This window comes from Vulpes lagopus, chromosome 1 (genome assembly GCF_018345385.1).
Source record: "Vulpes lagopus strain Blue_001 chromosome 1, ASM1834538v1, whole genome shotgun sequence".
Lineage (NCBI taxonomy): Eukaryota > Metazoa > Chordata > Mammalia > Carnivora > Canidae > Vulpes > Vulpes lagopus.
The window spans coordinates 168,230,742-168,255,517 of NC_054824.1; the positions used below are offsets into that span (position 1 = coordinate 168,230,742).

At 39.5% G+C, this 24,776-nt stretch overlaps 1 protein-coding gene across 2 annotated transcripts in view; it reads left to right on the forward strand.

Moving 5' to 3' along the window:
* EDEM3 (ER degradation enhancing alpha-mannosidase like protein 3) overlaps nucleotides 1-5,201 on the forward strand; it is a 70,495-nt gene extending 65,294 nt beyond the window's left edge. For both annotated transcript variants that reach the window (XM_041757728.1, XM_041757733.1), the window contains exon 20: nucleotides 1,220-5,201. In XM_041757728.1, coding sequence (XP_041613662.1) covers nucleotides 1,220-1,629 — 410 coding nt within the window. In that variant the 3' untranslated portion in view covers nucleotides 1,630-5,201. The remainder of the gene's footprint in view (nucleotides 1-1,219) is intronic.
* Nucleotides 5,202-24,776: the final 19,575 nt, after the last annotated feature.

Consider the following 24,776-nt stretch of genomic DNA (forward strand, 5'->3'; position numbering starts at 1 on the left):
CCCCAAGAATTTGTACTTCCCTAGTCAGGTAATCCTACTTAGCCAGGGTGTACATAAATGCCCCTGTTTGTACCTTCCTGCATGCCTGTTTCCTTTAGCTTTTCTGGTTTTAGGATATGTCCGTCTCCCCTTCCTTCTTTGGCTAATTATGTTTTAAATCTCAGCTCAAGTGTCACTTTCTGAAGTAAAACCTCAACTGTCCTTATTCTTTCCTATTCCCTGTAAGCTTTCCTAGCAATGTAAAACATGTTGCAGTTAGAGCTGTCTATTTATTTTGTGTGATTATTTGTAAATGGTTTCCCCAACTGGACTAAAAGATCTGTAAAGGTAGGACTGGTGTTTGGTTTTGCCTCATTTATCCCTAGCACTTTGTACGGTGCCTGCCACACAGAGAGAGGACACTCAGGACCCATTTGCTGACTACTGCTTACAGAGACAGAGGAGGATGTGGTGCATCATTGCGATGCATCATTGAGATGCGTGCGCTTTCTTGCAGGAACCCTAAGTAGAATGCCTTTAGTGGTTTCACTGTATATTCATTACAAGAGGTTTAGCTTACTATTCAGCCTTCCAGTGGATTTTAAAATGGTATCTTATAATTTATAGACCTACAATAACAAATACAAGTTTTGTAAATAATCTCAGTTCTTACTTGTCTTTATGAAAATATTTTATCTAACCATATTAATACCTTCAGATCATCCAAAATTTTGTATTATTGGCATTTTCATGGCTTACTGAGTGGGAATTGCCCCTTTTAAAAGAATATTGTCTTAAAATATAGTGATGATAGTGTTGTTTAAAATTTATTCTATTTCATATGTTCTCATGTACCAGCTTTTTTGAATTTAGATATTTAATAATAAATTTTAGACATATAGTGTAAATTTATATGCACTTTAGTAATATTATTTAGTATATTTCTTGGCGTTTACTAATCCCGTTGAAGGCATTGAAACAGTTGTTAGAGTCATTCCTTTCAGTTTGGAAGAACATTTATTTTGTACTGTCACATTTTACAAAATGCATATACAGGAAAAATGTGATTACATTTTGTAAGGCTTTTACTCTTCAGCATTAGTGTTCACTGTTCTGTGTTAACATGCTTTTCTTTCTCTTTCATTTCTTCATTTTATTGCAAAAACCAGTATGCTCTTAGCTACAATAGTAAATATTTTGAGTGGAAAAGTAGCATGAAGCTTATTTCTTTCATATACAGATCCTGAAATGGAAAATGAAGAACAACCATCCTCTGAAAATGATTCTCAGAATCAGAGTGCTGAACAGATTACATCAAGTTCTCAGGAGGTTGATTTGGTGGATCAAGAGTCTCCTGAGGAAAGTTCTCTAAACTCGCAACCAGAATCATCATCTCCAACAGATACAGACAATGCTGCAAGTGTTTCTCCTTCTGAACAGAATTCTAACCCCGTAGAAAACCATGAGACTACAAGTCTTGATGGTGAATGTACAGATTTAGATAACCAACTTCAAGAACAATCAGAAACTGAAGAAGATTCCAATCCTAATGTTAGCTGGGGTAAAAAGGTCCAGCCTATAGACTCCATATTAGCAGACTGGAATGAAGATATAGAAGCATTTGAAATGATGGAGAAAGACGAACTATGACTCACTAAAAAATCTGATGGTAGGTATTTAAAAAGAAGAGGCAAACTGTGGTTCACAGACACCCTGAAACTAAGCAGGCTCTTTAATGGGAGTCTTTAAGTATGGTGATGAGCAACCACGTTCTGACTGAGATAGTTATAGGAATCTGGAGCATGCTGTGTTAGAACTGACCTTGCTTAAAACTGTCCCATCCAAAATGGAAACTCACAGTCCCTCCCCCACCCCGATCCCCACCCCATGACAGCATCGCACCACCCTGCAAACACCTCAGGCCAGGAAAAAGATTGCTGGGCATTCCTAGGAACCAGATTTCTGCAGTCTCTGGGTAGACAAGAAACAAATTCAGTTAATAGTAGAGTGGAAAATAGAAATTTGTATAGCTTTCTAATTAAAGAAAGCTCGGCTTTCTTGGTTTGGGGGTTAGAGGCTCTTTTGGGAAAAGACAAGTGAGTATTGTAGACATTCTGGTTATGCTGCCTTCACAGAAACACTCAAAGTGACCTAAGTGGTTATGAAGCAAATGCATTTATGGTGAAGACAGCCTTTGCTCATCACTTTCACTTGCTTCATTGTGTAACAAATGATCAAGATGACTTGATTTTTTTCTCTCTTAACAATGTCCTTTTCATTTAAACCAAAGGTGAAGCCAGTATACTTTCTCAGTGAGTTCTCTGCATAAAGGTTAATCATTGGGACCAGGTAAAAAGGTCATATAATATATTATGGAAATTGGTTACTTAATACTTAAGAAAAATGGAACAAGGGAGAAACTATAATGTAATATGAACTTGCCATTGGGCCTTCCGTAGGGAAAGCCGTGACTACTCTGAAATGGAACTTAAAGTTCTATCCTTGTCGGGTAAATTATAAATCTTTTCCAGTTCATTTCTCTTCGAGGTAATTACCTCTAGCCATCAGCCTTACTCCATCCCATGTTTAGTATGCAATTTGAGCCACAAGGGCCATATCGCCAAGAGCTGAATACATTTTGTTCCATTTTTCTATCTTAGGGAGCCATAATAAAACTGTGGTAGTGATCTAAAAATCCTAGGGAAACTACTATTTTTCTTCTTTGAAACTATGGTTTCTAAAGTTGCACCTGAGTCTGTCACATTTTCTGTTGAATCATGGTTTTTAAGGTTTGTTTAAAAGAATTTTTTTTAACAGATATTCCTTCTGATATGGACTTGAAAATTAATCTATGGTAACCTGTGTAAGAAACTTACACAGTAGCAACTAACATAGCCATACAGCGGAATGAGAATTTAGTTTCCTTTTTTGGGGGGTGGGGGTGGGGTGGGGGGGTGGGTTGGCAGTCTGGTGCTGGCCTCATTTAAGTTTTAAAAACTGTTGTTGATATCCTGTAGACAGCCCTGTAGTTGAAATCATGGTTTTACTCATTTTTATTTATTTTTTAAACTTACCTAAATCAGTTCTAAAGGAGTATTTGTGAGACTTAATTTTCCTTCTCTTTACCATGACATTACATAATAATCTTTTCTTAAAACACAGTTTTGAGGTACTGATGAACTTAAACTGTATATGGAGCTGTTGAAAGAACAGTGCTGTATTGTAGTTATGTATATTCATGTACAGTATGTCTTAGATCCCAGGTAAACATATTCTTTTATAAGAAGATAAATAGCTGCTTTCAAAAATTCCAGCTAAATGTAATTGGGTCAGTGAGTAATAAAACTAATAGAGAATTCACTTTTTTTGGGGGGGAGGGATGGGGAAGAGTAGTATTATAAGACCTTTATTGGCCCTTAATTAAACCTGACACTAAAATGGTTATTTTAGCCTTTCTGCATGTGAAATTTGGTGTAAGAAGATAGAACTATAATACATACAGTATATGGAAGGATAGACATAGTGCTTTGTTCATACTAATTGCAAAGCTGCCAAAATAGCTGAAGCTTAATTACTTGACTTGCCTTGATTTATAGGACTGGGGCTTGGAGAAAAGGAGCAGATGTTCCTCTAAGACTTTTATTACAGAAGCCTTATATACATTGATTTGATTTTGTATTTGTAGCTCAGAGCCATTGTTGTCTAAACCCAACTTTTCTAAGTTATCAACAACACAATTTTTTCCCCCAGCAAAGACCTCATGGTATACAGAGCCAGCTCACTCTCCCTGCCTTTGGCCATTAGGGGGAGTTGTTGCCATTCATTAAAGTCTAGAAGCAAATTGTTAACTTTTTTAGAGAACTGAATCCTTTTAAAAAAAAAAAAGGAAAAAAATTAAACAAATTATACTTAACACCCAGAAGGAATCATACTTAGTTTTTTCCCTAGTTAAGAAGGTATAATGTTCAGCTTCAAAACTCCCAGCATTATCATTAACTCCACATTCTTACTCGACATACTGCCATGAAGTTGTTTTTGAGTTCATTAAAAAATTCCAACAGCATTAGGTGTTTTTTTTTTTTTAATGTTTTGTTTTTTAAATACCTTTGATAGACATTTTATTTACTTCCTAAATATTCAGGGGACTCTGTGAGACCTTGAATTTTAGAAACATCTGGTCTACCTCAGTTAAATGTTGACTGCATAGAAACAGAGCTGAAGAGATCACCACAGCCATAAAAATTGTTTGACTAAGAAGGATTTATACAATGTTTACAAACCTGGAATCAAGTAAGGATTTTATCTGAAAGTGAAAAGTTAGATATTAGAGTAAGTATTTAATTCAGGTATTTTCAAGTTTTAAAACTTAACTTGTTTACCTACTAAAAAAATAGCTGTAGTTTTTTCTGCTTATGAAAGTCCATTGAAATGATACATCCTAATTTGCAATAATTTTCCCATAAAGTTGTAGGTATAACAGAATTGTAATTTACTGGATATGTTTAGGATGGGATATTTTGTTCGGTAGATTTTTTTTTTCTTCTTTTTAACCTTTAATAGGCTTCCAACAAGAGTACAATTGTTTCAGAACAAATTGTTTTTTGACATTATTCTTTTCCCTTTTCCTTCACAGTATTAGAGAGTAAAATGAAAAATTGTGCACTTTCTGATTTTAATTTCTAATATAATTATTCTTTTGAGAATTTTTTAAAAATTTAAATTACCATCAATGCCCTTTTTACAATAAAACCAGCATTTGTTCTCTTACCAAACCCCATGCCAGATTCATCATAAAGGAAGCTCAGCATAAGTAAGTCAGATAGTGCTTATAATTTGGGAGGTAGGGGGTGGGGGGAGCTGATTTAGTAAATATTCCAACCGGTCGTTTTATGCACAAGGCTTCAGTCAGAACATAGAAAAAAAAACATTCTGTGAATGAAATATTGTATGTTCAGATTTTATAAAAGACATTTTTAAAAGCCCAATTTACAGCCGTATATTTTCTTATGATGTAATTTATGAAAAAGATGTCTGTACTAACAGGTGCTGTAACACTACTGTTGTTGGATTTTATTGTTTGGTGATAAATGTATACAATATTTCTAAGGGAAACTATGTACTGTGATGTAAAAGTCTGGGCAAAATGTATATAATCCTTGTATATAATTGTGTATTTGATTATAATTACTGATTGTAAAGATTTAATAAAATATGTAAATATTCTGGTCTAGTTTTAATTTGGGTTTTTAGCATCAGTGTGCCTATCTTCATACTTTGGTATCTTTAAAAAAATTTTTTTTCACCGGTCTGTCTTCCCTTTAATTTTTATTTTACCCCATAGGAGTAAATCTGGGGACAATTTAGGGTACAGAAATAAACATTGAAGAGTTCCACAACTCAAATAGTGCCAGGGACCCTCAGAGCAGAGACAGAGTTAATAATTCACAGTGTCAATATTGATAACATGTTTATGTTTTGAGTTTACTGAATAAAATAAATTCTTTTGATGTCATCATCCAAAGTAATCCGAAGCTTTCCTATTAATTCCAGTGAGGTTATTTCCTTTTATTTTTTTTTATCTTTAAAAGATTTTATTTATTTATTTGACAGAGTTCTCTGTCAAGCAGGGGGAACGGCAGAGGGAGAAGAAGAAGCAGGCTGCTGAGCAGGGAACTCTGATGGATGCAGGGATCATGACCTGAGATCATGACCTGATCCAAAAAAGCAGATGCTTAACTGACTGAGCCACCCAGGCACCCCAGCAAGGCTACTTCCTTTTAGCAGCCACTTTCAGATACTGTGATACTGTACTTTTATCCGTACTGTTCCAGAGTTTGTGAGCACAGACATCTTGAAAAGCCTAATTGTAATCACTATTACCTATTGATAATTGCTTTCTTTAAAGATGAGCAGATTGAGACCTGAAGTTCTAAGCGTCTCACTCAAAGTCCCACATTTGGTGACTGGGCAATGGGATAAGAGCCCTGGTCTATTTCCTGAGCCGATGCTCCTTTCAGGGTACCTTCTCCCTTTCTCTGTCCTTACCCCTTCTCCCACCCCCATTACAGTTTCGGCTCACCTTTTGCTCAGCCATTACCTTCCCACTTGACCACTTTCTCCCCATTTGGGGTTGAACTTTAGAAATGGTAGCAGCCATTCTCAGGTTCTCAGTACATTAATTCTTGTGTCAGCATGCCTCCATTCACTGAGGACAATGCACTACTATTTCAGGAAAAGTTTAAAGGATCTAACAGCATCTCTTGGAAGATCTTGGAAGGGGAGGTTGCCTTTCTTTCCTGGGTAAAGCAAACTTAAGAGGTCTCTCTACTAAGAGAAGCTAAGTATTTTAAGGGTTGAGAATCGTGTCAGCATTTACCTGCTAGGAACATTTATAGTTCCCAAAGCTTGGCTTTTGATTTACTCTAAGCCTGAAGGTCTGTAGTGTTCATCTAGAGTGAAGAAGTAAATGGGGGTGGCCACTGATAGACCCTTGGGGATTCTTTTAATTCATAAAAGAAAGTACTCATCGTCTCAGATGACAGAGATGCTTAAGTTAGTGGCAAGACGGAGTATAATGCTAAAGGAAGAAAAAAATCTAGGACTGTGTATATATAGGACTGTGTATACAGATCTCTGTTGTATACGTAAAGAGAGATTCATTTATTCAACAAAGACTTAGCACCTCCTGTGTGCTAGGCATTGTCTGGGGCGTGGGCAACACATAGTGAAGAAGAGAGGAAATAAATACGATGATGAGTTTATGAAGAAAAAGAACTTAAAAAAAAAAAAAACTTACAGTGAGAGGATGGTGATGGAAATCAGCATGGCGTAGAATTCCTTTGCAAATAACCAAAATATTATCAGTGGTTATCTCTGGATTATAAGGCGAATTCTATGTCTTTCCTTGTAACTTTCTGAGCTTTCATAAGTTTCCAAAACAAGCATTATAATTTGAAGAATAAAAACCATCCAGGTCACTTAAAGGATAAAAGGGAGAAAGAAAAATAAACCAGAACCCACCTGTACTTTGCTTCTGCACAACTCAACAAATCCCTGTGTTCCAGAAAGCTCTCGTGGACATAAGCAGTGGAGGGGACAGCAGAATACACCACCCCAAAATATGCCACATTGGCAAATTGATTTATTTTGAATTAAAGTTACTTAAGAAATAGCCAGTGCAAAAAGGATACTCTGACCTTCCTTTGTGCCCATGAAAAGAAGAAATAAATCTCCCATGTGAAAGGAACCCTCCCTGTACCAGGAGGCTAGAAGGCATCCTTATTACCAGAAAGGGAATTTAGGGTCGAGAGGGTTGTCAAACAAACCTTGTTACTTGTTCACTAATTTCCTACACCGAGTCCAAACTCTTTTTGTCTTGCTAATTCTTCACAAACATATTACTTCCTTGTCTAAAAGGTATAAAAAAGCTGCCTGCTTTGATAACTTATTTGAGTCTCATATTTTTATGGGTTCCTGTTCATACCAAATTTAATTTGCTTTTCTCTTGCCAATCTGTCTTATGTCAAGTTAATTATTAGACCAGCCAAAGAACCCAGAAGGGAAGAAAGGCTTCTCCTCTAAAGCAGCAGATAGCTGGGACTCAAAAGGTTTATCGGGAGGGGTGTGTGGACCAGAGAGAAGAGGATCTAAAACAGGGCCCTGAGGTTGTTGGCATTTAAAGCACTGGAGAAAAGGCTTGTATAAAACAAGAATGAAAGGGGGCAGGTGGAGAGGAAGGAGGAAAATGAGGACAGGGTAGTGTTACAAAAACCAGAAGAGATTTTTTCAAGGAGAAAACTGGGAAATATCTGAAACCCCCAAAGAACTGGTGCCAGCAAACTTGCTACGGAAGAATATAGGTTCAGTGTAACCCTATTGTCTAGTCTTTGAGAAAATCCAGAAAACTAGGTGAAATGTCATCTTAAACACCGTTCAGGTTGAAACATGTCACAACAAAGGCCTCCAGTTTGCAACCTCTGAGCTGACAGGTCCTTAACCTCCAAATGTCAATGTGGGAAGAAGACTCCTTCATGTTCAGGATACCATTCAGCAAGCTCTAGTTCTAGATTTATTATGTACTCCTCCTCCAACTGTTGAGATTTTCTGGCTTTCCGTCCCAAATGGTGATTATGGGGCTTTCCAAACAGAGATTACTGGTTTAATTAGGCAGTTCAATGGCGGGGGGGGGGGGGGGGGGGACCCTCATCCATTCGACTTCCTACAATTCTAATGTCAACCATTGACACCTTTGACTTGAGGCAGTGGAAGTTCCGCTTCTCTCTTTTTTTTCTTTTTTTTTTAATATCTTGTCATGTACTTGCACTTCTTTTTTTTTTTTTTTTAAAGATTTTATTTGTTTATTCATGAGAGAGACAGAGGCAGAGACAGAGGGAGAAGCAGGCTCCCCACAAGGAGCCTGATGTGGGACTCGATCCCAGATTCCCGGATCAGGATGTGAGCTGAAGGCAGACGCTCAATTGCTGAGCCATCCAGGTGTCCCGGAAGTTCCTCTTCTGAATCCAGTTTAGATTTCCACTCCATCAACTGGTCTGGCCGGAATACTGACTCAGCTTCACCCCAGCTGCTTCCCTCTGTGGTTCCTGGGGGTTCCCTGACTCCCAGCCAGGATACATCTCTAAGCCTCCACTCAGCCCTACAGTATTTCCTTCAAGTTCCTGCAATGATCCACGAGGACTGGTCCCGTCAGCTCTCCATTCACAGGCAATGTGACAACTGATGCTCTCTCCACTGACCTGATAATAAAAAGAGCTGCCACTTTTTGAATCCTCACCAGACACAAATATATATACTAGACACTCTATATCGATGAGTCCTTATCCATATGACCACCTCATGAGATGGCTATAATTTCATTCTACAGATCAGTAAAAATAAGATTCAGCAAAGTTGACTGGCTTGCCAAAAGGCACAAAGCCAGTTAGATGGCATGGGATTTGAGTCTAGATTAATCTAAATCAGATTACTACACAGGCTGCCTTTCCTAACTATGCACAGAGATCCATTTGAACCGAGTGTAATATGGCTGCTAAACAAGCCTGCACCAGAGATGCTTATCAACAGTGTCCTACTGTCAGCCAGCCCGCCACCAAAGGAATCTGGGAATTGAAGGTATTTTGCACTTACCAAAGAGATGGGAATAGGAGAATGGACTGCTCTCAAGTTCAAGCCTTATGGTCTCTGAGCTAGAAGATATTTATTGAAAATCCTTCAAAAACACCAGGGGAGACAGGTCTCCCTCTTTCCAAGGCAACTACAGTTTCTCCGATCTTTGGTTCAAACACATTACCATCTCTGGTCAGAATGACCAGATCTAGGAGATATCCATAAACCATACCAAAGAAAAACAACCACACGAGGGGGGTTATCAGCTTATCACTGGACTGGGAGCCCTGGGAGAAAACAGAAAAGTTTGGTCTATTCATCTTTTCCTCACCTATACCAGTACCTGGCTCTTCAAAGGCCCTCACTACATTTCTGGAGTGAACTGAATGAAATACCTGGTTTTGAACGAATGGACAAATGAAAGAGCTAGGACTTGCAATCACTGAGAAATGTCAAAAAAAAATGACATAACGGCTTTGAAGACAGTGATACAAAGATAATCCTCAACTATTTTTTTTGTTGGAAGTAGACATTGTAGGGAATACAACTCAAGTAGTTATCTTAGAGTTTTAGAGCTGAAAGAATTCTGTGTCCTTTCCATCACTGATTCTCCTCTTGTTGGACAGAAAAGAAAACAAAAACCAGAGGTAAACAGTGACCTGACCAAGGTGACACATATTTAGGATTGAGTACCAGTTCAGGTTCTGGGGCAACTGTTTCAAAGTCTTTCCTTCTGCTTCAGAACCTCAGTACATCCATTTCTCTGCAAGTTAACATTCCGCCAGTGAGATGATTACTAATTTCAGAGCTGCCTGTGAGGTGCCTTTGCAAAATTCCAGGGCTCCATTGAACACACATTAAAAACTACTGGCTTAGATAATTTATTATTTGTTATTTAAACTTTTAGCACGTTCAAGGAAAAGTGTCTTTTAATTCCCTGAAAACTGGCTATTCTTATTGGCAGCATTTATTCTTCTCTTCCTTTCCCGATGAATAAACCCATTAATGAAAGAATACGCTGTGTACTTTCTTTTGTTCTGTTATTCATCTGAATTAATGTGTGTGGGCAAAGCTCAAATGGCGAGACCAAGATACAGATCTTTTGCCTGGTGGGCCCATTTGTGGGTCTCAATCCCAAGGGTTCCCAGGTTTTCTTTGTGGTGAAATGGTTCTCTTTAAACCCAATCACTGAACTGAAACTTCTAAATTTGAAATTCTGAGTAAGATACAGAACTACGATGATAAACAACCTGTTTGTATTTGTATTGGCAAAGCAATAATGGAGAATTCTAGACCAGTGAAGCCAGAGACAACTCATCTTTAGCCAGTATTTTCTAAAGCTCTGTAAAATTCTCTAATAGCTTGCAGTAAAAATGATCACTTATTGGATGCTTACCATATACTTAGAATTTATAAAACCATATGAAACAGGTACTGTTATTATTCATCAAAACATTTTACCAATGAGGAAACTAAATGTTAGCAGTTGGGGTTTTTAACTCAGAGAAACACGCGCTGGATAAGTAGAGCAGGGTGGTGGGGAGATCCTGAAGAGACAGCACTCTCTGGGAGCCTTCTAGTCATGGCAACAAAGGTTGCTGGGGGAGGGAAGATGTTCTCAGTGTAGAAGTTTCAAATACGGGCTCTGAAGCCAGGCTGCTGAGATTAGAATCCTCGCTCTACCCCTTACTCTATGTGACCTTGACCTAGGTCTCTGTTTCCTCATCTGTAAAGTGGGATTGATAGTAGAACCTATTGTTAGCTATTGTGTAAAGTGCTATGTAAATGTCCTTTTACGTCTTCCCCTTGTCCACCACTGCCCCCTGCCCCAGATTGCTGTCCTTGAGCTTCAACTATAAATTTAACTATATGAGCCAGTTCATCACTAGGAACTTTGACCCTGTGATATGTCCTTGGACTTCTGATGGGTTCAGGTGGAGATGTGGGGAAAGTGTCCTAGCAGAAGAAAACAGACCTAATTATCTTGTTCTCTCAAAAGACAGCAGAAAAGTTCCCTTGAAACAATAGGAGCTTTCAAAAGCCATATTTCAGGGAGAAACAAAGGAGTGGCCTGGATTATTTATATAGCTCTTGTGCAACAGGAGACCAGAATAATAAATTAAATCTCAGAATGAAACAAAAGTACACACGAGGGAGCAGGACATGTCCTAAGGACATTGGCTTTTGTCACTACCCCAAGAACTACTAGGGGCATGCCTGCCAAGCCGGGGTGCTCACTAGCTGTCCAACACAATCCCTAAAGCAGCCTCTGAATGACACTGGTAGAAATGAGCCAGACAACAACCCAAGAGGGGAGGGAGGACCTTGGCCACCTAGAATGTGTACTATGGAGAAGGTTGGCAGTGCACTGCCAGAGGAGCTGCACTACAGAGGCCAGTCTCTGCACAGACTCCAAAACTAGAGAAAGAGCCCCAAATGGTCAAGGAATCGTATAGGAACAGGGGTGGAAAGGATAAAAGGAGGGAAGGAAAGAAGGAAGGAAGGAAGGAAGGAAGGAAGGAAGGAAGGAAGGAAGGAAGGAAGGAAGGAAAGAAGTGAAAAAGAAAGGCAAAAGAAAGAAGAAAAGAATGAAAGAAAGAAAAAGAAAGGTGAAAGAAAGAAGGAAAGAAAGAGAAAGAAGAAAAAGAAAGAAAGAAGAAAGAAACAAGAAAGAAAGAAAGAAAGAAAGAAAGAAAGAAAGAAAGAAAGAAAGAAAGAAAGAAAAGAAAGAAAGAAAGAGAAGAAGGAGAAAGGCAATTGTTTCAATAAAGCCTCCAACTTTTCAAGGGAAAAAAATGCAAAGTCACTTTCCTGGGAATCACATATCACTGTGAAAAAAAAGCACATTTCACAACACATCTCCCCAGAAAAAGTAGGGGAAAGTATTTCCTTCGTGTAGCTTTGGGCCACACAGAGCCTTATGGATTCAGGCTGGGACATCACTTTTCTTTGGTTCTTGAGGGTTGCATCTTTTTGTTATTGTTGTTTCTTTTTTATTTCCCCACAACTTTTTCTGTCACATAAAGAACCCAAATTCCTTCCCAAAGCCTCTCATTCCCAGAGCTTGCTTGCGAAGTATCTGATCCTGTAATGCAAAACCACTTGCTTGCCCTGTGACCTTGGCGAGTTACCTAACTTCGCTGGGACTTGGTTTTCTCCTCCATAGAGTACTGGTTGTGTCTACCCAACAAGCTCTCCTCCACTTTCTCTGTGAAGTGGGTTCCACCACGGGAGTGATACTGTAGAAATAAAAGCTCTCAGATACAGTCTTGCTTTGGCAGCCTCTCTGGCAGCCACGAGGTGAGGTCGTAGCTTAAATTCTGTGAGTTGGAACTTTGAATTTGAGGCAGGATCACCTGGAATCTGTTCACGTGAGAGTGGTGGCACCTAGTACATCCAGTCTCTGGAGATACAGTGACAGCATTCGGGTCCAGGGACACTGCGAGGTCTGTGTCCTCAGTGTGTGTGTGGGTGGGTGTGTGGGTGTGTGGATGTGTGTGTGGGTGTGGGTGTGGGTGTTGGGAAGGGACATACTTGTTTCCTATCTCTCATGTTTCTGCGGGAAGGTCCTCTCCAACCCTGGTTTGCCCGTCCACCCGGTAGTTACTGGATTGGTGAACTGGAAGCCAACCTGTCTGTGGAAAACATGCTTCCTGGGCTCCTTCCTACTTACAGTAAAAGGAGTCAGCCTATGAGTGAAGGGAAGCCTGGGTTTTCCTGCTCGGCCCGTTATTGGGCAGGCCAGTCTGCCTAATTCTGTAACGAGGTGTTAGCAATTCTGAGTTAGTCCATAAATCTATTGTTTTTTTAAAAACTGAAGTTTGTTTCAGAAAGAAATTATTTTAAAGATTTTATTTATTCATGAAAGACACAGCGAGAGAGGCAGAGACACAGGCAGAGGGAGAAGCGGGCTCCCTGCAGGGAGCCCAATGCGGGACTTGATCCCAGGCCCCAGGATTATAACCTGAGGCAAAGGCAGATGCTCAGCCACTGAGCCACTTAGGCAAGAAAAATTTTTTAAAAAGAAAAAATTTTTAAAAAGATTGTATCTATTTATTTGAGGGAGAGACAGAGAGAGAGAATGAGAGAGAGAGAGAGAGAGAGAGAGAGAGAAAATCAGGCATCAGGCTCCCCACTGAGCAGGGAGCCCAGACCCAGGGCTCCATCCCAGGACCCTGAGATCATGACCTGAGCTAAAGGTAGATGTTTAACTGACTGAGCCATCCAGGCTCCCCCAGCATCTTTAATGCAAAGAAGTTCTTTGTAACTTTAACATGGGATGATCTTTAAATACATGAATATTTTTTAAAAAATCATATTTGTGTACTACTTAAAATCATCTTCAGACCAGGGTATAACTTTTACCTTGGAAAACACTGTATTATGTTTTACTGCCTCTATTTGTTTGCTTTATTGCCATAGCTACTTTTGTCCCAAAGTAAGAAATGATCAGCTGCATTGAAATGGGCCCTAAACAATATTTATGCAGCTACATCATGCAGTAGGTTTGCATGGTGATTATGCAAATTTCACTTTCTCTTTATTACTCTAGCTTTCTCGTATGTGTTGAACTCAGGTAGTGTGACTCCTCCAGTTTTGTTGTTGTCGAGATTATCTTTGCTATTGTAGGTCTTTTGCATTTCCGCATAAATTTTAAGATAACTTGTCAATTATTTTTAAAAAGTCTGATGAGATTTTGATTGGGATTGCATTAATCCTAGAAATCAAATTTGGAAAAAATAAACATTTTAGGGATGCCTGGGTGGCTCAAAAGGTTAAGCTTCTGCCTTCAGCTCAGGTCATGATCTCAGGGTCTTGGGATTGAGTCCCCCATCAGGCTTCCTGTTCTGTGATAAACCTGCTTTTCCTTCTCTCTCTGCCTCCTGCTCCCCCTGCTTGTGCTCTCTCTCTTTCTCTCTGCCAAATACATAAATAAAACCTTTAAAAAAAAATAAAAGAAGAGAAGGAATAAACATTTTCAACAATATTGAGTCATCCATTCTGTGAACATGTCATGTCTTTCCATTTAATTGGATCTTCTTTAATTTCTCTTAGCAATACTTTATAGTTTTTAATGTAGAGTTTTTTGAATCTCTTTTATTAAATTTATTCTTAAGTGTTCTGTGTTTATGATAATGTGGAGTTTTTAAACTTTAAAAATTTTTTATTTAAAAATTTTATTTATTGGTGCTAATATATAGACATAAGGACATATAATTGATTTTTGTGTACAATCTTGTCAGATTCACTTATTAGTTCTGGTAACATTTTTGTAGATTATGTAGTATTTTATTTTATTTTTATTTTATTTTTTAAGATTTTACCTATTTATTCATGAGAGACACAGAGAGAGAGAGAGAGGCAGAGACACAGGCAGAGGAGAAGCAGGCTCCACGCAGGGAGTCTGACGTAGGACTTGATCCCGGGTCTCCAGGATCACGCCCTGGGCCAAAGGCAGCACTAAACTGCTGAGCCACCCGGGCTGCCCAGATTATGTAGTATTTTATATGTAAATAATCATGCTGTCTGTAAAGAAATGACAGTTTTACTTTTTCTTTTTCATTCTTGATGCATTTATGTCACTTTTTGGCCATCTAAAATTGGCTAGGACTTTTGGTACAATGTTGAGTAGAAGAGGTGACTAACATTCTTGATTTATTCATAAAAGGAAAGAGAAAGTATTCAATATTTCATTATTATATGTAATATTAGTTGTATGTTTTTCAGAGATACTCTTTTTCAGATTGAGTAATTTCCATTCCTGATGTGCTGGGAATTTGATCATGAATAGCTATTGGATTTATCAAACCAAAATATTTGACCAAAAATGTTTTACAAACTTGTATACATCTGTTGAAATGATCATGTGGTTTTTGTCCTATATACTACTAATCGTAAATCATATTAATTGGTTTTCTAATATTTAACCAACATTGCATTCCTAGAATAAACTGCACATGGTAATGATGTATTATACTTTTTATATATTGCTGAATTTGACTTACTAATATTTTGTTAAGAATTTTTGTGTCAATATTCATAAGAGGTATTCTCATGAATACCTCTTTTATTCTTCTTTCTTTTCTTTCTTTGTTTCTTTCTTTGTTTCTTTCCTTGTTTTCTTTCTTTTCCTTTCTTTCTTTGTTTATTTCTTTGTTTATTTGTTTCTTTCCTTGTTTTCTTTTTCTTTCTTTCTTTCTTTCTTTCTTTCTTTCTTTCTTTCTTTCTTCCTTTCTTTTTTTTAAAGCAGGCTCCATGCCCAGCATTGAGCCTGAGATGGGGCTTGAACTCATGACTTTGAGATTGAGATCTGAGCTGAGATCAGGTGTCAGACACCTAACTGACTGGGCCACCCAGGCACCCTTTATTGTTTTCTTTCTTTCTTTCTTTCTTTCTTTTTTTTTTTTAGTATTTTATTTTTAAGTAATCTCTACACCCAACATAGGGCTCAAACTTATAATTCAAAGATCAAGAGTCACATTCTCTACTAACTGAGTCAGCCGGGTAACCTTTTCCTCTTTTCTTATAATGTTTTTATCAGGCTTTTATTAGGGCCTCAAAGTAAGCTATGAAGCTCTCCTCCTCTGTTTTGGGAGATAATTTAATATTGGTATTATTTCTTCCTTAAATATTTGATCAAATTTACTAGTGAAACCCTTTGGACCCGAAGTTCTTTTTGTGGGAAGGTTTTGATAAATTCAATTTAAGAATAGATACACAAGTATTCAGATTTTCCATTTCATCTTTTGTCAGTTTTGGTAAGATATTCTTCGAGAAATTTGAAGAATTTCATTTAAGTTGTTGAATTTATTGACACAAAGTGTTTCACAATAATCCCTTATTATTTTTATCACCTATACGATTTGCATTATTTCCTCCCTTCTACATTTTTTGAGTTTAATTTGCTAGTATTTTTTCTAGTTTCTTAAGATTAAACTTAAATTATTGGTTTGAAACATTTGCCTTCCAGTTTCTGCCTGCTTTTGATGTTTTCTCCTACCTTTTGGACAGCTAGGTAAAATATTTTGTTCATCCTTTACAAGCACTAACTGCAGGATACTTTTTCTCATATAAATTATTCCACCCTTACTGGAACTGGAATTCAGGGGTTTCTTTTAGATTTATTATTTAGTTTTAGTGGAAGAGTGATAGAGGGAGAAAGAGAGAATCTCACTCAGACTACCTGCTGAATATGGAGCCTGACTTAGTGCTCAATCCCGACTCTGAGATCATGACCTAAGTGGAAATCAAGAGTCAATTGCTTAACCAACTGAGCCATGCAGGTGCCGCTAGAATTTAGATTTAAGCTTTATCATCTTGGGTAAGTTTTGTTTTTTTGTTTTGTTTTAAGAGAGTGCCTGTGCATGAGGGGCAGAGGGAGAGAGAAAGAGAGAAGCTTAAGCAGTCTCCATGTCTATGTAGAGCCCAATGTGGGGCTTGATCTCATGACCCTGAGATCATGACCTGAGCCAAAATCAAGAGCCCATCACTTAACCAATGCCATTGGGTAAGTAATTCTAACCCAAGTGCCAACTTCCTCATCTGTAAATTGGGGACAATATGATAACATATACTTTAGAAGACTGTCATGGAGAGCACATGAGATAATGCATAGAGAAACACTGTTGAAAGAATAACGTGATATATAAATTGTATTTATTATCATTAACGCAATGAAAAGAATCACTCCAATGGCATCCACTTGTATCTCCACTAAAAACTAAGAAAAAAATACTAACTCATTTAATTTTCATAGCCTGGAAATGCAAAAGATAGTTCTTTATTCTCTTCCAAGATGTCCTAACTAAACTTGCAATTATATGCAGTTTCATTTTCAACTGATATTGATTAAATGCCTATTATGTACATACTAGGCATGTCTATGGGCACTATCTTATTCAGTTTATTAGTCATAAAAATAGTGTCCTACAATTTATCAACATGTGAAAATAACTCAAAAACTTTTGTACCTTGATTCCACTCTTAACATTTTATCCTAAGGGAATCATCAGAGATGGCACCCAGATTTATATATAAAATGCTTTTTGTAGCCTTATTCACAAAAAACAAAATATTGGGAACAACCAAAATAAACACATTAAAAGGATTTTTCAAAAAATGATTATTTAATACTATTTAGTTGTTAAAAACATTTTCAGAAAGGGATGCTTGGGTGGCTCAGTGGTTGAGTGTCTCCCTTAGGCCCAGGGTGTGATCCTGGGGTCCTGGGATCGAGTCCCACATCGGGCTCCCTACAAGGAGTTTGCTTCTCCCTCAGCCTGTGTCTCTGACTCTCTCTCTCTCTCTCTCTCTCTCTCTCTCTGGGTCTCTCATGAATAAATAAATAAATCTTTAAAAAAAACATTTTCAGAGATTATTTTATTTTATTTTCCAGAGATTATTTTATCACATGAGAAAATATATATAATGTAATGTATCAGGAATAAGATTACTATCAAAAAACCCATAAAACAAAACAAAACAAAACAAAAGAATAAGATTACTATCTAAACATTATAATTGTAATTTTCTTTAAAAATCTGAATTAGAAAAAAAAAATAGCTAGAAGGAAATATACCAAAATGTTAATAATGATTATTTCTGGAGGGATACTCTTAGGGATGACTCTTCACATACTTTACTGGGTTCTAAATTGTTCACAATGAATGTGCAATTCTGCTTTCAGTTTTCCTTTTGGATGCCAGAACACATTCTGAATTGAATTAATCATAATCTTTGACTTAGCAAATACTCTTCTCATTGGTCCATGCATACTCATCTCTATTAATTTATTTAATAACAGTGCTCATAAACCCAATAACCAATATAAAAGCTAGTATTCAAACAAAAGTTAACATCGAGGTATGGATCCTCTACCATTTACCATTTCCCCTACCCAAAATAACCACCTTCCCAAATCTCATAATCCCATTGTTTTCTTTTGAAAGTTGTATCTAATTGGTTTATAGCCCTAAAAAGCATGTATTTTATTATTGTGGCTTTAAGTCTTTTAAGAGGGTAGCATGCTATATATTATGTTTAGGACTTTTTTTTTTTAAGATTTTATTTATTTATTCATGAGAGTCACACACACACACACAGAGACAGAGACAGAGAGAGAGAGGCAGAGACATAGGCAGAGGGAAAAGCAGGCTTCATGCAGGAAGCCTGATGTGGGACTCGATCCCAGGACCCCAGGATCACGCCCTGAGCCAAAGGCAGATGCTCAACCTCTGAGCCACCCAGGCGCCCCTGTTCTATGACTTTTTTCACTTAATATTGTGTTGCTAAAGTTCATTCATATCAATGCATGTCCCTGGAGCTCATCTCTCTTTTGATGACTATATAATATTCCATTGTGTGAGGACATTATTGTTTATTCTGTAGGCTATTTCCAGACTCTTCCTGATACAAAGAGCCTGACTATGACTACTTTTTTGTTTTTTTTTTTTTTAAGATTTATTTATTTATTTATTCATGATAGACAGAGAGAGAGAGAGAGAGGCAGAGACACAGGCAAAGGGAGAAGGAGGCTCCATGCAGGGAGCCCGAAGCGGGACTCAATCCCAGGACTCCAGGATCTCGCCCTGGTCCAAAGGCAGGTGCCAAACTGCTGAGCCACCCAGGGATCCTGTCAAGTAAGGTTTTTAGGGGAGCTGACCTTTAAGCTAAGTGGTAAGGAATGAGTATGAATGAGTTGGCTTGGTTAAGAGGCCAGGAAGGATATTCAAGGCAGATGGAAGGGTAGAGGAGGCAGGATGAACAAAGCCTGAGAGTGCAGAAACCACAGATGCGCGCTGTTGAAGCCTAGCAAGGGAGATCAGGAGCAGCAGAAGATGCTGCATGGGCGGGTCCTGGACCGCCACGTATATGCCATGTTGCACATGTCTTCCCAGTGCCCCTGTGTAATAATTTCTCTTGGATGTATATGTGGGAGTAGTACTGCTTACCATAGGGTATGTGAAAGTTTACCTTTAAAAGATACTGTCTGAGTGTTTTTACAAAGCAATTGCATCAGTCAATCTATATTCCCACCAGCAGTGCATAAGAGATCGTAGAGATCTGTGTCCTTATCAGCATTTGGTACCGCTCATATATTATTGCTTTTATATTCAGGAGAAGAAGAATGTTTCTAAAATCAAGAACAAAAACAAAACTGCCTTGCCCTCCTTTCCCCCAAATTCGGGGAAAGATTTGGGGCACAGGAGGTGGTGAATAAAACCATTCCTCCACCAACAGCTTTTCCAAACCTTCCAGTTCTGGAAACCCTCCCTTAGCAATGAAGTGGAAACAGTGCGGGGGTTGTGAGAAGGTAGAGAAACTGCAGCATTTTGTGTCATGGGGACTCTTTCCAACAGATGATGAAATTATTCTGCAGGTCTGAATTAGAAACCTCTCTCACGTTCTCCCCCTCTCTCTCTTTGCTCCCTCTCGCCCTCTCCTGAGATACATACACGGGACCAGACATACCATTTTCATTCCCTGTACTATGTTCCCAAAACATTCTCTTTGCAACCCTCTTTGCAAATATCAGAGACCTGACCTGCTTTCTAATGATTTCTTTTTCCTGACTGCAGAGAAACAACCCACCAGGTATGCTAAGTGGGGCAAGGGGTTCCCTGCACACGCTCTGCAAAGAAAAAGAAATTCAGCTCTGTGAGCCTTGGAAAGCCTATTTCAACAGTGGCACACTGCTTGCCTCTCCTTTCAGACCTCAGCCCTAGTTTCTATCACTTTGCAGTTGCCTGGAACGTGCGTGATACAGAGCAGCAGATGCACATGAGGATGTGTGAGGTGCCCATCAATTCTGAGAAAGGTAGGCAGCCCATTCTCAAATATACACAAAAGAACCAGGATGAGCTTAAGGGCCAAACTGGTTCCCAGCCTGGAGTTATCATTCAGCCTAGAGGGTGGCCCCTGGAGGCGGAGCTCCAGGGCAATTTCACAAGGTACATCAGCCAGCCACAGGACGGTGGTTTTCCCAATTAGTTTTAGCAAGGTCCTCTCAGGGCTCTGGAGAAAGTAGGAGAGTCAGGGAGGCAGTTAACAGCCCAGCTTATTTTTAGATAGAAATAGAGTAGCTTCAAAATATGCTGTTTAGTGTATTTGGTTTCAAAATTAATTTGCTTATGAAAAAGTTTCCTCTATTGTAAAGAGAGTTTGGAAACCACCGTAAGTGTTTAGACCTTGAGATCTAAGAGAAATAGAGGTGTAGACTTGAGCTACCCTTTGGAGCAGCAGAGCTGCCATGGAATGAGGTTGGATGTGGATTCTGTGTTGCAGGAGGCAGATCCACGTGATTTCAAAACCAACCAAGCACGAAACAAGGTTTGAATCTTCTGATAAACATCAAAGAGGCAGACCCAAGCCTCTTACTCCAATACGAGGAAGATTAGGGGATCCCTGGGTGGCTCAGCGGTTTAGCGCCTGCCTTCAGCCCAGGGTGTGATTCTGGGTCCTGGGATCGAGTCCCACGTTGGGTTCCCTGCATGGAATCTGCTTCTCCCTCTGCCTGTGTCTCTGCCTCTCTCTTTCTCTCTCTCTGTCTCTCATGAATAAATAAATAAATAAAATCTTTTTTAAAAATGAGGAAGATTAAGGAGGAGAAGAAAACAGTGCCGATTTTGTTCACCATTGTTATTTTTGTGCCTAGGACAGTACCTGACACATCAAATACTTAATGAAGGAAAACAAGGAAGATGAAGGCAAGAATATCATGTGGGCAGGGCCAAGAGTCTCTTAACAAAATAGTTATAAGACTTTTCCAAAACTAAACATGCACAAACGCACATGAACACATGGTGTGTGTGCACACACTCACGGGGACATGCCCCCCCCCCAACATGAACCTCTTGTTTTCACCAGAGAGTACGATGAAGAAAGATTCAGAAATGACAGTTAACAAACATGAACTTCCACTAGAGAAAAAAGCCCAACAACACATCTGCGACACATCCCATTTCAATCAGCATTGGTTCCTTGAACCCTCCAGGAAAAATTGGTTGTGAAATGAGCCTGTAAGAATTGAATGAGCTCACCTGCTATCTCGAGTTGTAAATTGATAAATTACATTTTTAAAGAGCATATGGCAAAAATTATTTGGGCTTTGCCGTAATGGATTCTAAACCATTCAATCTGAAGATAGAGAAGTAAAAGCTCCACACTTGGTCCCTGACCATCCTCTGAAATCACCAGTGCATAAGAAGGCACTCTCTGTGCTTAACAGCAGGAAGGGTTGAGTAGGTGGGAAAGCAGGCATTTTTTGCAAGGATCAAAAAGAGGCTGTAAATCAGCACATATTTTAAATAAAGGGCATAAAACATTGCTCCATTTGGTACCCTCTTTGACTAAAAAAGAAAGCCGTATATTTTCAAGAAACCATACTTAACCGACTCCAACTCTGAGGCAGTACAGAATGCTGGTTCATTATAAGGATCAGTTACTGAGCTTCTATTTTGAGTATAAGCAGTGAAATCCAGAAATTGGTTTCAATCCATGGAATGAAAGGTTGAGAAAGCCTCAACATAGGGACCAGAGACTGTCTTATCTTTTGTTCATAAGAGAATCCTGCCCGACTGACAGAGAGGCTGTGAATGTTCCATGGGCCTGGAACCAGACAGAGTAGCCCTGGAGATTTCAGGCTGACCCTCACCAGGAAGGAAATAAGCTCAGCATTTACAAAATGTGTTTAGTAAATCCACAGGGCAGCAGTTTGAGTCAGGGAGTCAAGTCCATTCATTGTGCTTTCCAGTGGGTTTGAATGGTAACTTGCCCTGGACCCTCCCAGCCAGAGGAGGCCACAAACAATCCCTCGGGAAAGAAATCTTTATTAGATTATTACAGTTTTTTAAGGTTTTAAAGTAAACTAAAGTCTATGAGAAGACATGACCAAAATTCAATTGGAGAGAAGCCTGTGATCCATGAATTTTAAGACATTTGTGCTGAAGGAGAAGAGTTGGGAAAAGAGAGGTGTCAGTCTGGCTTTGAGCTTCCGTGTTCACACTCAGCCAGTTCGTGCCTGGCTGATTACGTCCCCACGATCTTACCTCATTCGAGGCTCTAACTGCCAAACCCTGGGCCTCCCACAAAGATTTGGGTCTTTTGGATGCAGTAATAAGTTTATTTAAGATTTGAAGCCAATAAATTCTCAAGTTGACCCCTTCCAAATTCTACTAATCCATGGTCTCGGCAGCTTAGCCAAAGTTTGTGTCACTGCTATTTCCCCTGCCTCAACAAACCAGGAACACGTGGGTGTGACTTGCACCCACCCAAACATGAAATGCATAGAACTCCTCATTCACGGTTTACGAGTTCCTAGGCTGTGCCAGGCGCTTTCCTGGGTCCTGGGGAAACAGCAGTGAACAAAGTAAAGTTCCAATCCCCATGAAGCTTCCTTCCTAGCTTTACTCAACAATCCACTGATGGAATTAGGGGGGAGCAGAATACTCCCTGAGGGACCAGGCATGGTTTTATTATTTTATTTTATTTTTAAAAAATGATTCTTTTTTTTATTTTTTTAAAAAGATTCTATTTATTTATTCATGAGAGACAGAGAGAGAGAGAGAGGCAGAGACACAGGCAGAGAGAGAAGCAGGCTCCATGCAGGGAGCCTTATAGTGGGACTCGAACTGAGGATCCTAGGATCACAACCAGAGCCAAAGGCAGATGCTCAACCACTGAACCCCCAGGTGCCCCACCCCAGGCATGGTTTTTAAAACACCCAGAGATCACGTTTGTAAAAAGTCACCCAGATGATTAGATACTCTCTGGCTGCGCCTTGTTCTGCTTAACTCCTCAATCCACTAGATCAATCGTGGGCACAAACAAGCCCCAGCACAGCTTCAACGGGGCCAGAGAGGAGGGGGACATTATCTACCTGACCCCAGACCTTCATCGTTAGCTAAGTGGAGAAGAATCCGTTATGATACAATGTTGACACCAACTGTAGGGATAAATTTCCCCTAGAGTCTCCATTTTTAGAGTCTCCTTATCCGCAGATTTTCTATGGAAGAAGGATTTTAGCTGCAGAAGTTGCAAATAAGCAGAACATTTCCCAGAGAGAGCTTCAGATTAGACCGGGGCTCAAGATGTGCAGTAAGAACGCCAGGACCTCTTGATGGACGGGTCATGGAAAGTCTGGATCAGAGCAGCAGCCGCCAGAGAAGGAGCAGATAAAAACAGCAAGACTGTTTCAGAGAAGTTTCTAACTACAGTTAATGTCTCACCATGAAAAAAAAAAAAAAAGTCTCACCGTGCAAGTGGAATGGAGAGGTCCGATAGGCTAAAACGTAGAGTTTTTTGTGCTTTGGCCGATAGACGTTCATTCATTCATGACAGGGTAGAATCATTTCAGCCAATAGGTGGAGGAAAGGCTTGGATGCCATGGATGGAGGAGGAAATTGGTGATAAGGCAGCAAGAGCCCCTGGGAGTAGACCCCACGGAGAATGAGTGTACTCACTTCCTACCTGGCTTCTCTGCCTCGTACTCCCTCCTACACCCCACTCGCTTGTACAATTAACACTCCCAGGCTTAAAATCCTTTCACAGCACCATTATCACCTGCACAGTAAATGTCACACTTCTTAGCACCGACATCCCATCCTACCCAAACCCGAGTTCCAGCTATTTGCATAACTGCCACTCTTCGCCACTGGATTAGTCCCCAGCAGACGTCATCCCTTAAAGGAATGTACCATGTCTTATTTGACGTTTTATGTCACCCCAACTTCTATCAATTCCAATATGGCACTCAACTCATGTAGTAGCACGAACGGAAAAATAAGTTAAGTGAGAGATGGATGAATGAACCAAGGGATGACACCAATCCTGTCTTTGTAACAATGGATTTCTGGGTCCCAAATGGCTCTTGAAGATAATCTATAAATTTTCCTTTGTGAAGTGTCTCATCAAGTGGAAAGAATCTCTGTCTAAATCCAACCTCCTGTTGTTGCTTAGTCACCACTCAAGTGTTTTATTTTTGAACTTTGAGTTACCTTGATGTTTCCTCATCATAACTAGACAAGGTCAGGTGGTATGAAGATCTCTGGAATATGTCTCGGGGATGTGACGACCATGGTGTCTGGAAGCACAATCGGTCAGGACGGTACCAAGGCATAACACGTGTCTGGTTCGGTCAAATCTGAGTCATGCTGGTGGAAGCAACGGAGTCACTGGGATGATAATCGACTTTGCTCAGCGATTCCCCGTTGGCACATTTATTTTAGCCCTCCTGGCAGAGCTGGAGACTTGCTCTACTAATTCACTCTGACGTTGTTTTCTAATTAGGTGTCTTGACACAGCAGGCATCGGTCTTGAGCGTCTCCTTCGTGGCTTTAATGTGCAGCAGGCTGACTTCGAGCTGCCTGGTCTTTCCATGTGGTACCATTACCTGCCGTGTAAGAGGGAACACAGGTAAGTGCCCCACCCGGGTGTGGCACCTGGAGGGGGGGGTCTTCCAGAAATGTTTGTGACACTCCCCTCTTCCTTCGTCTGTGCCCACTGCCCTTTTGGTGCTTCAGTTAACCTCAGGGATCACGTTCCACCTTTGGAAGCCTTCGATTTTTCTTCATCCCAGAAGACAGTCCAGTGATTCTACAAACAGGTACTGGGTGGATTCTGAAAATAATAATAATGGCCCGATGGAATGAGTGCTTTCTAGGTGCCAGGTGTTTCAG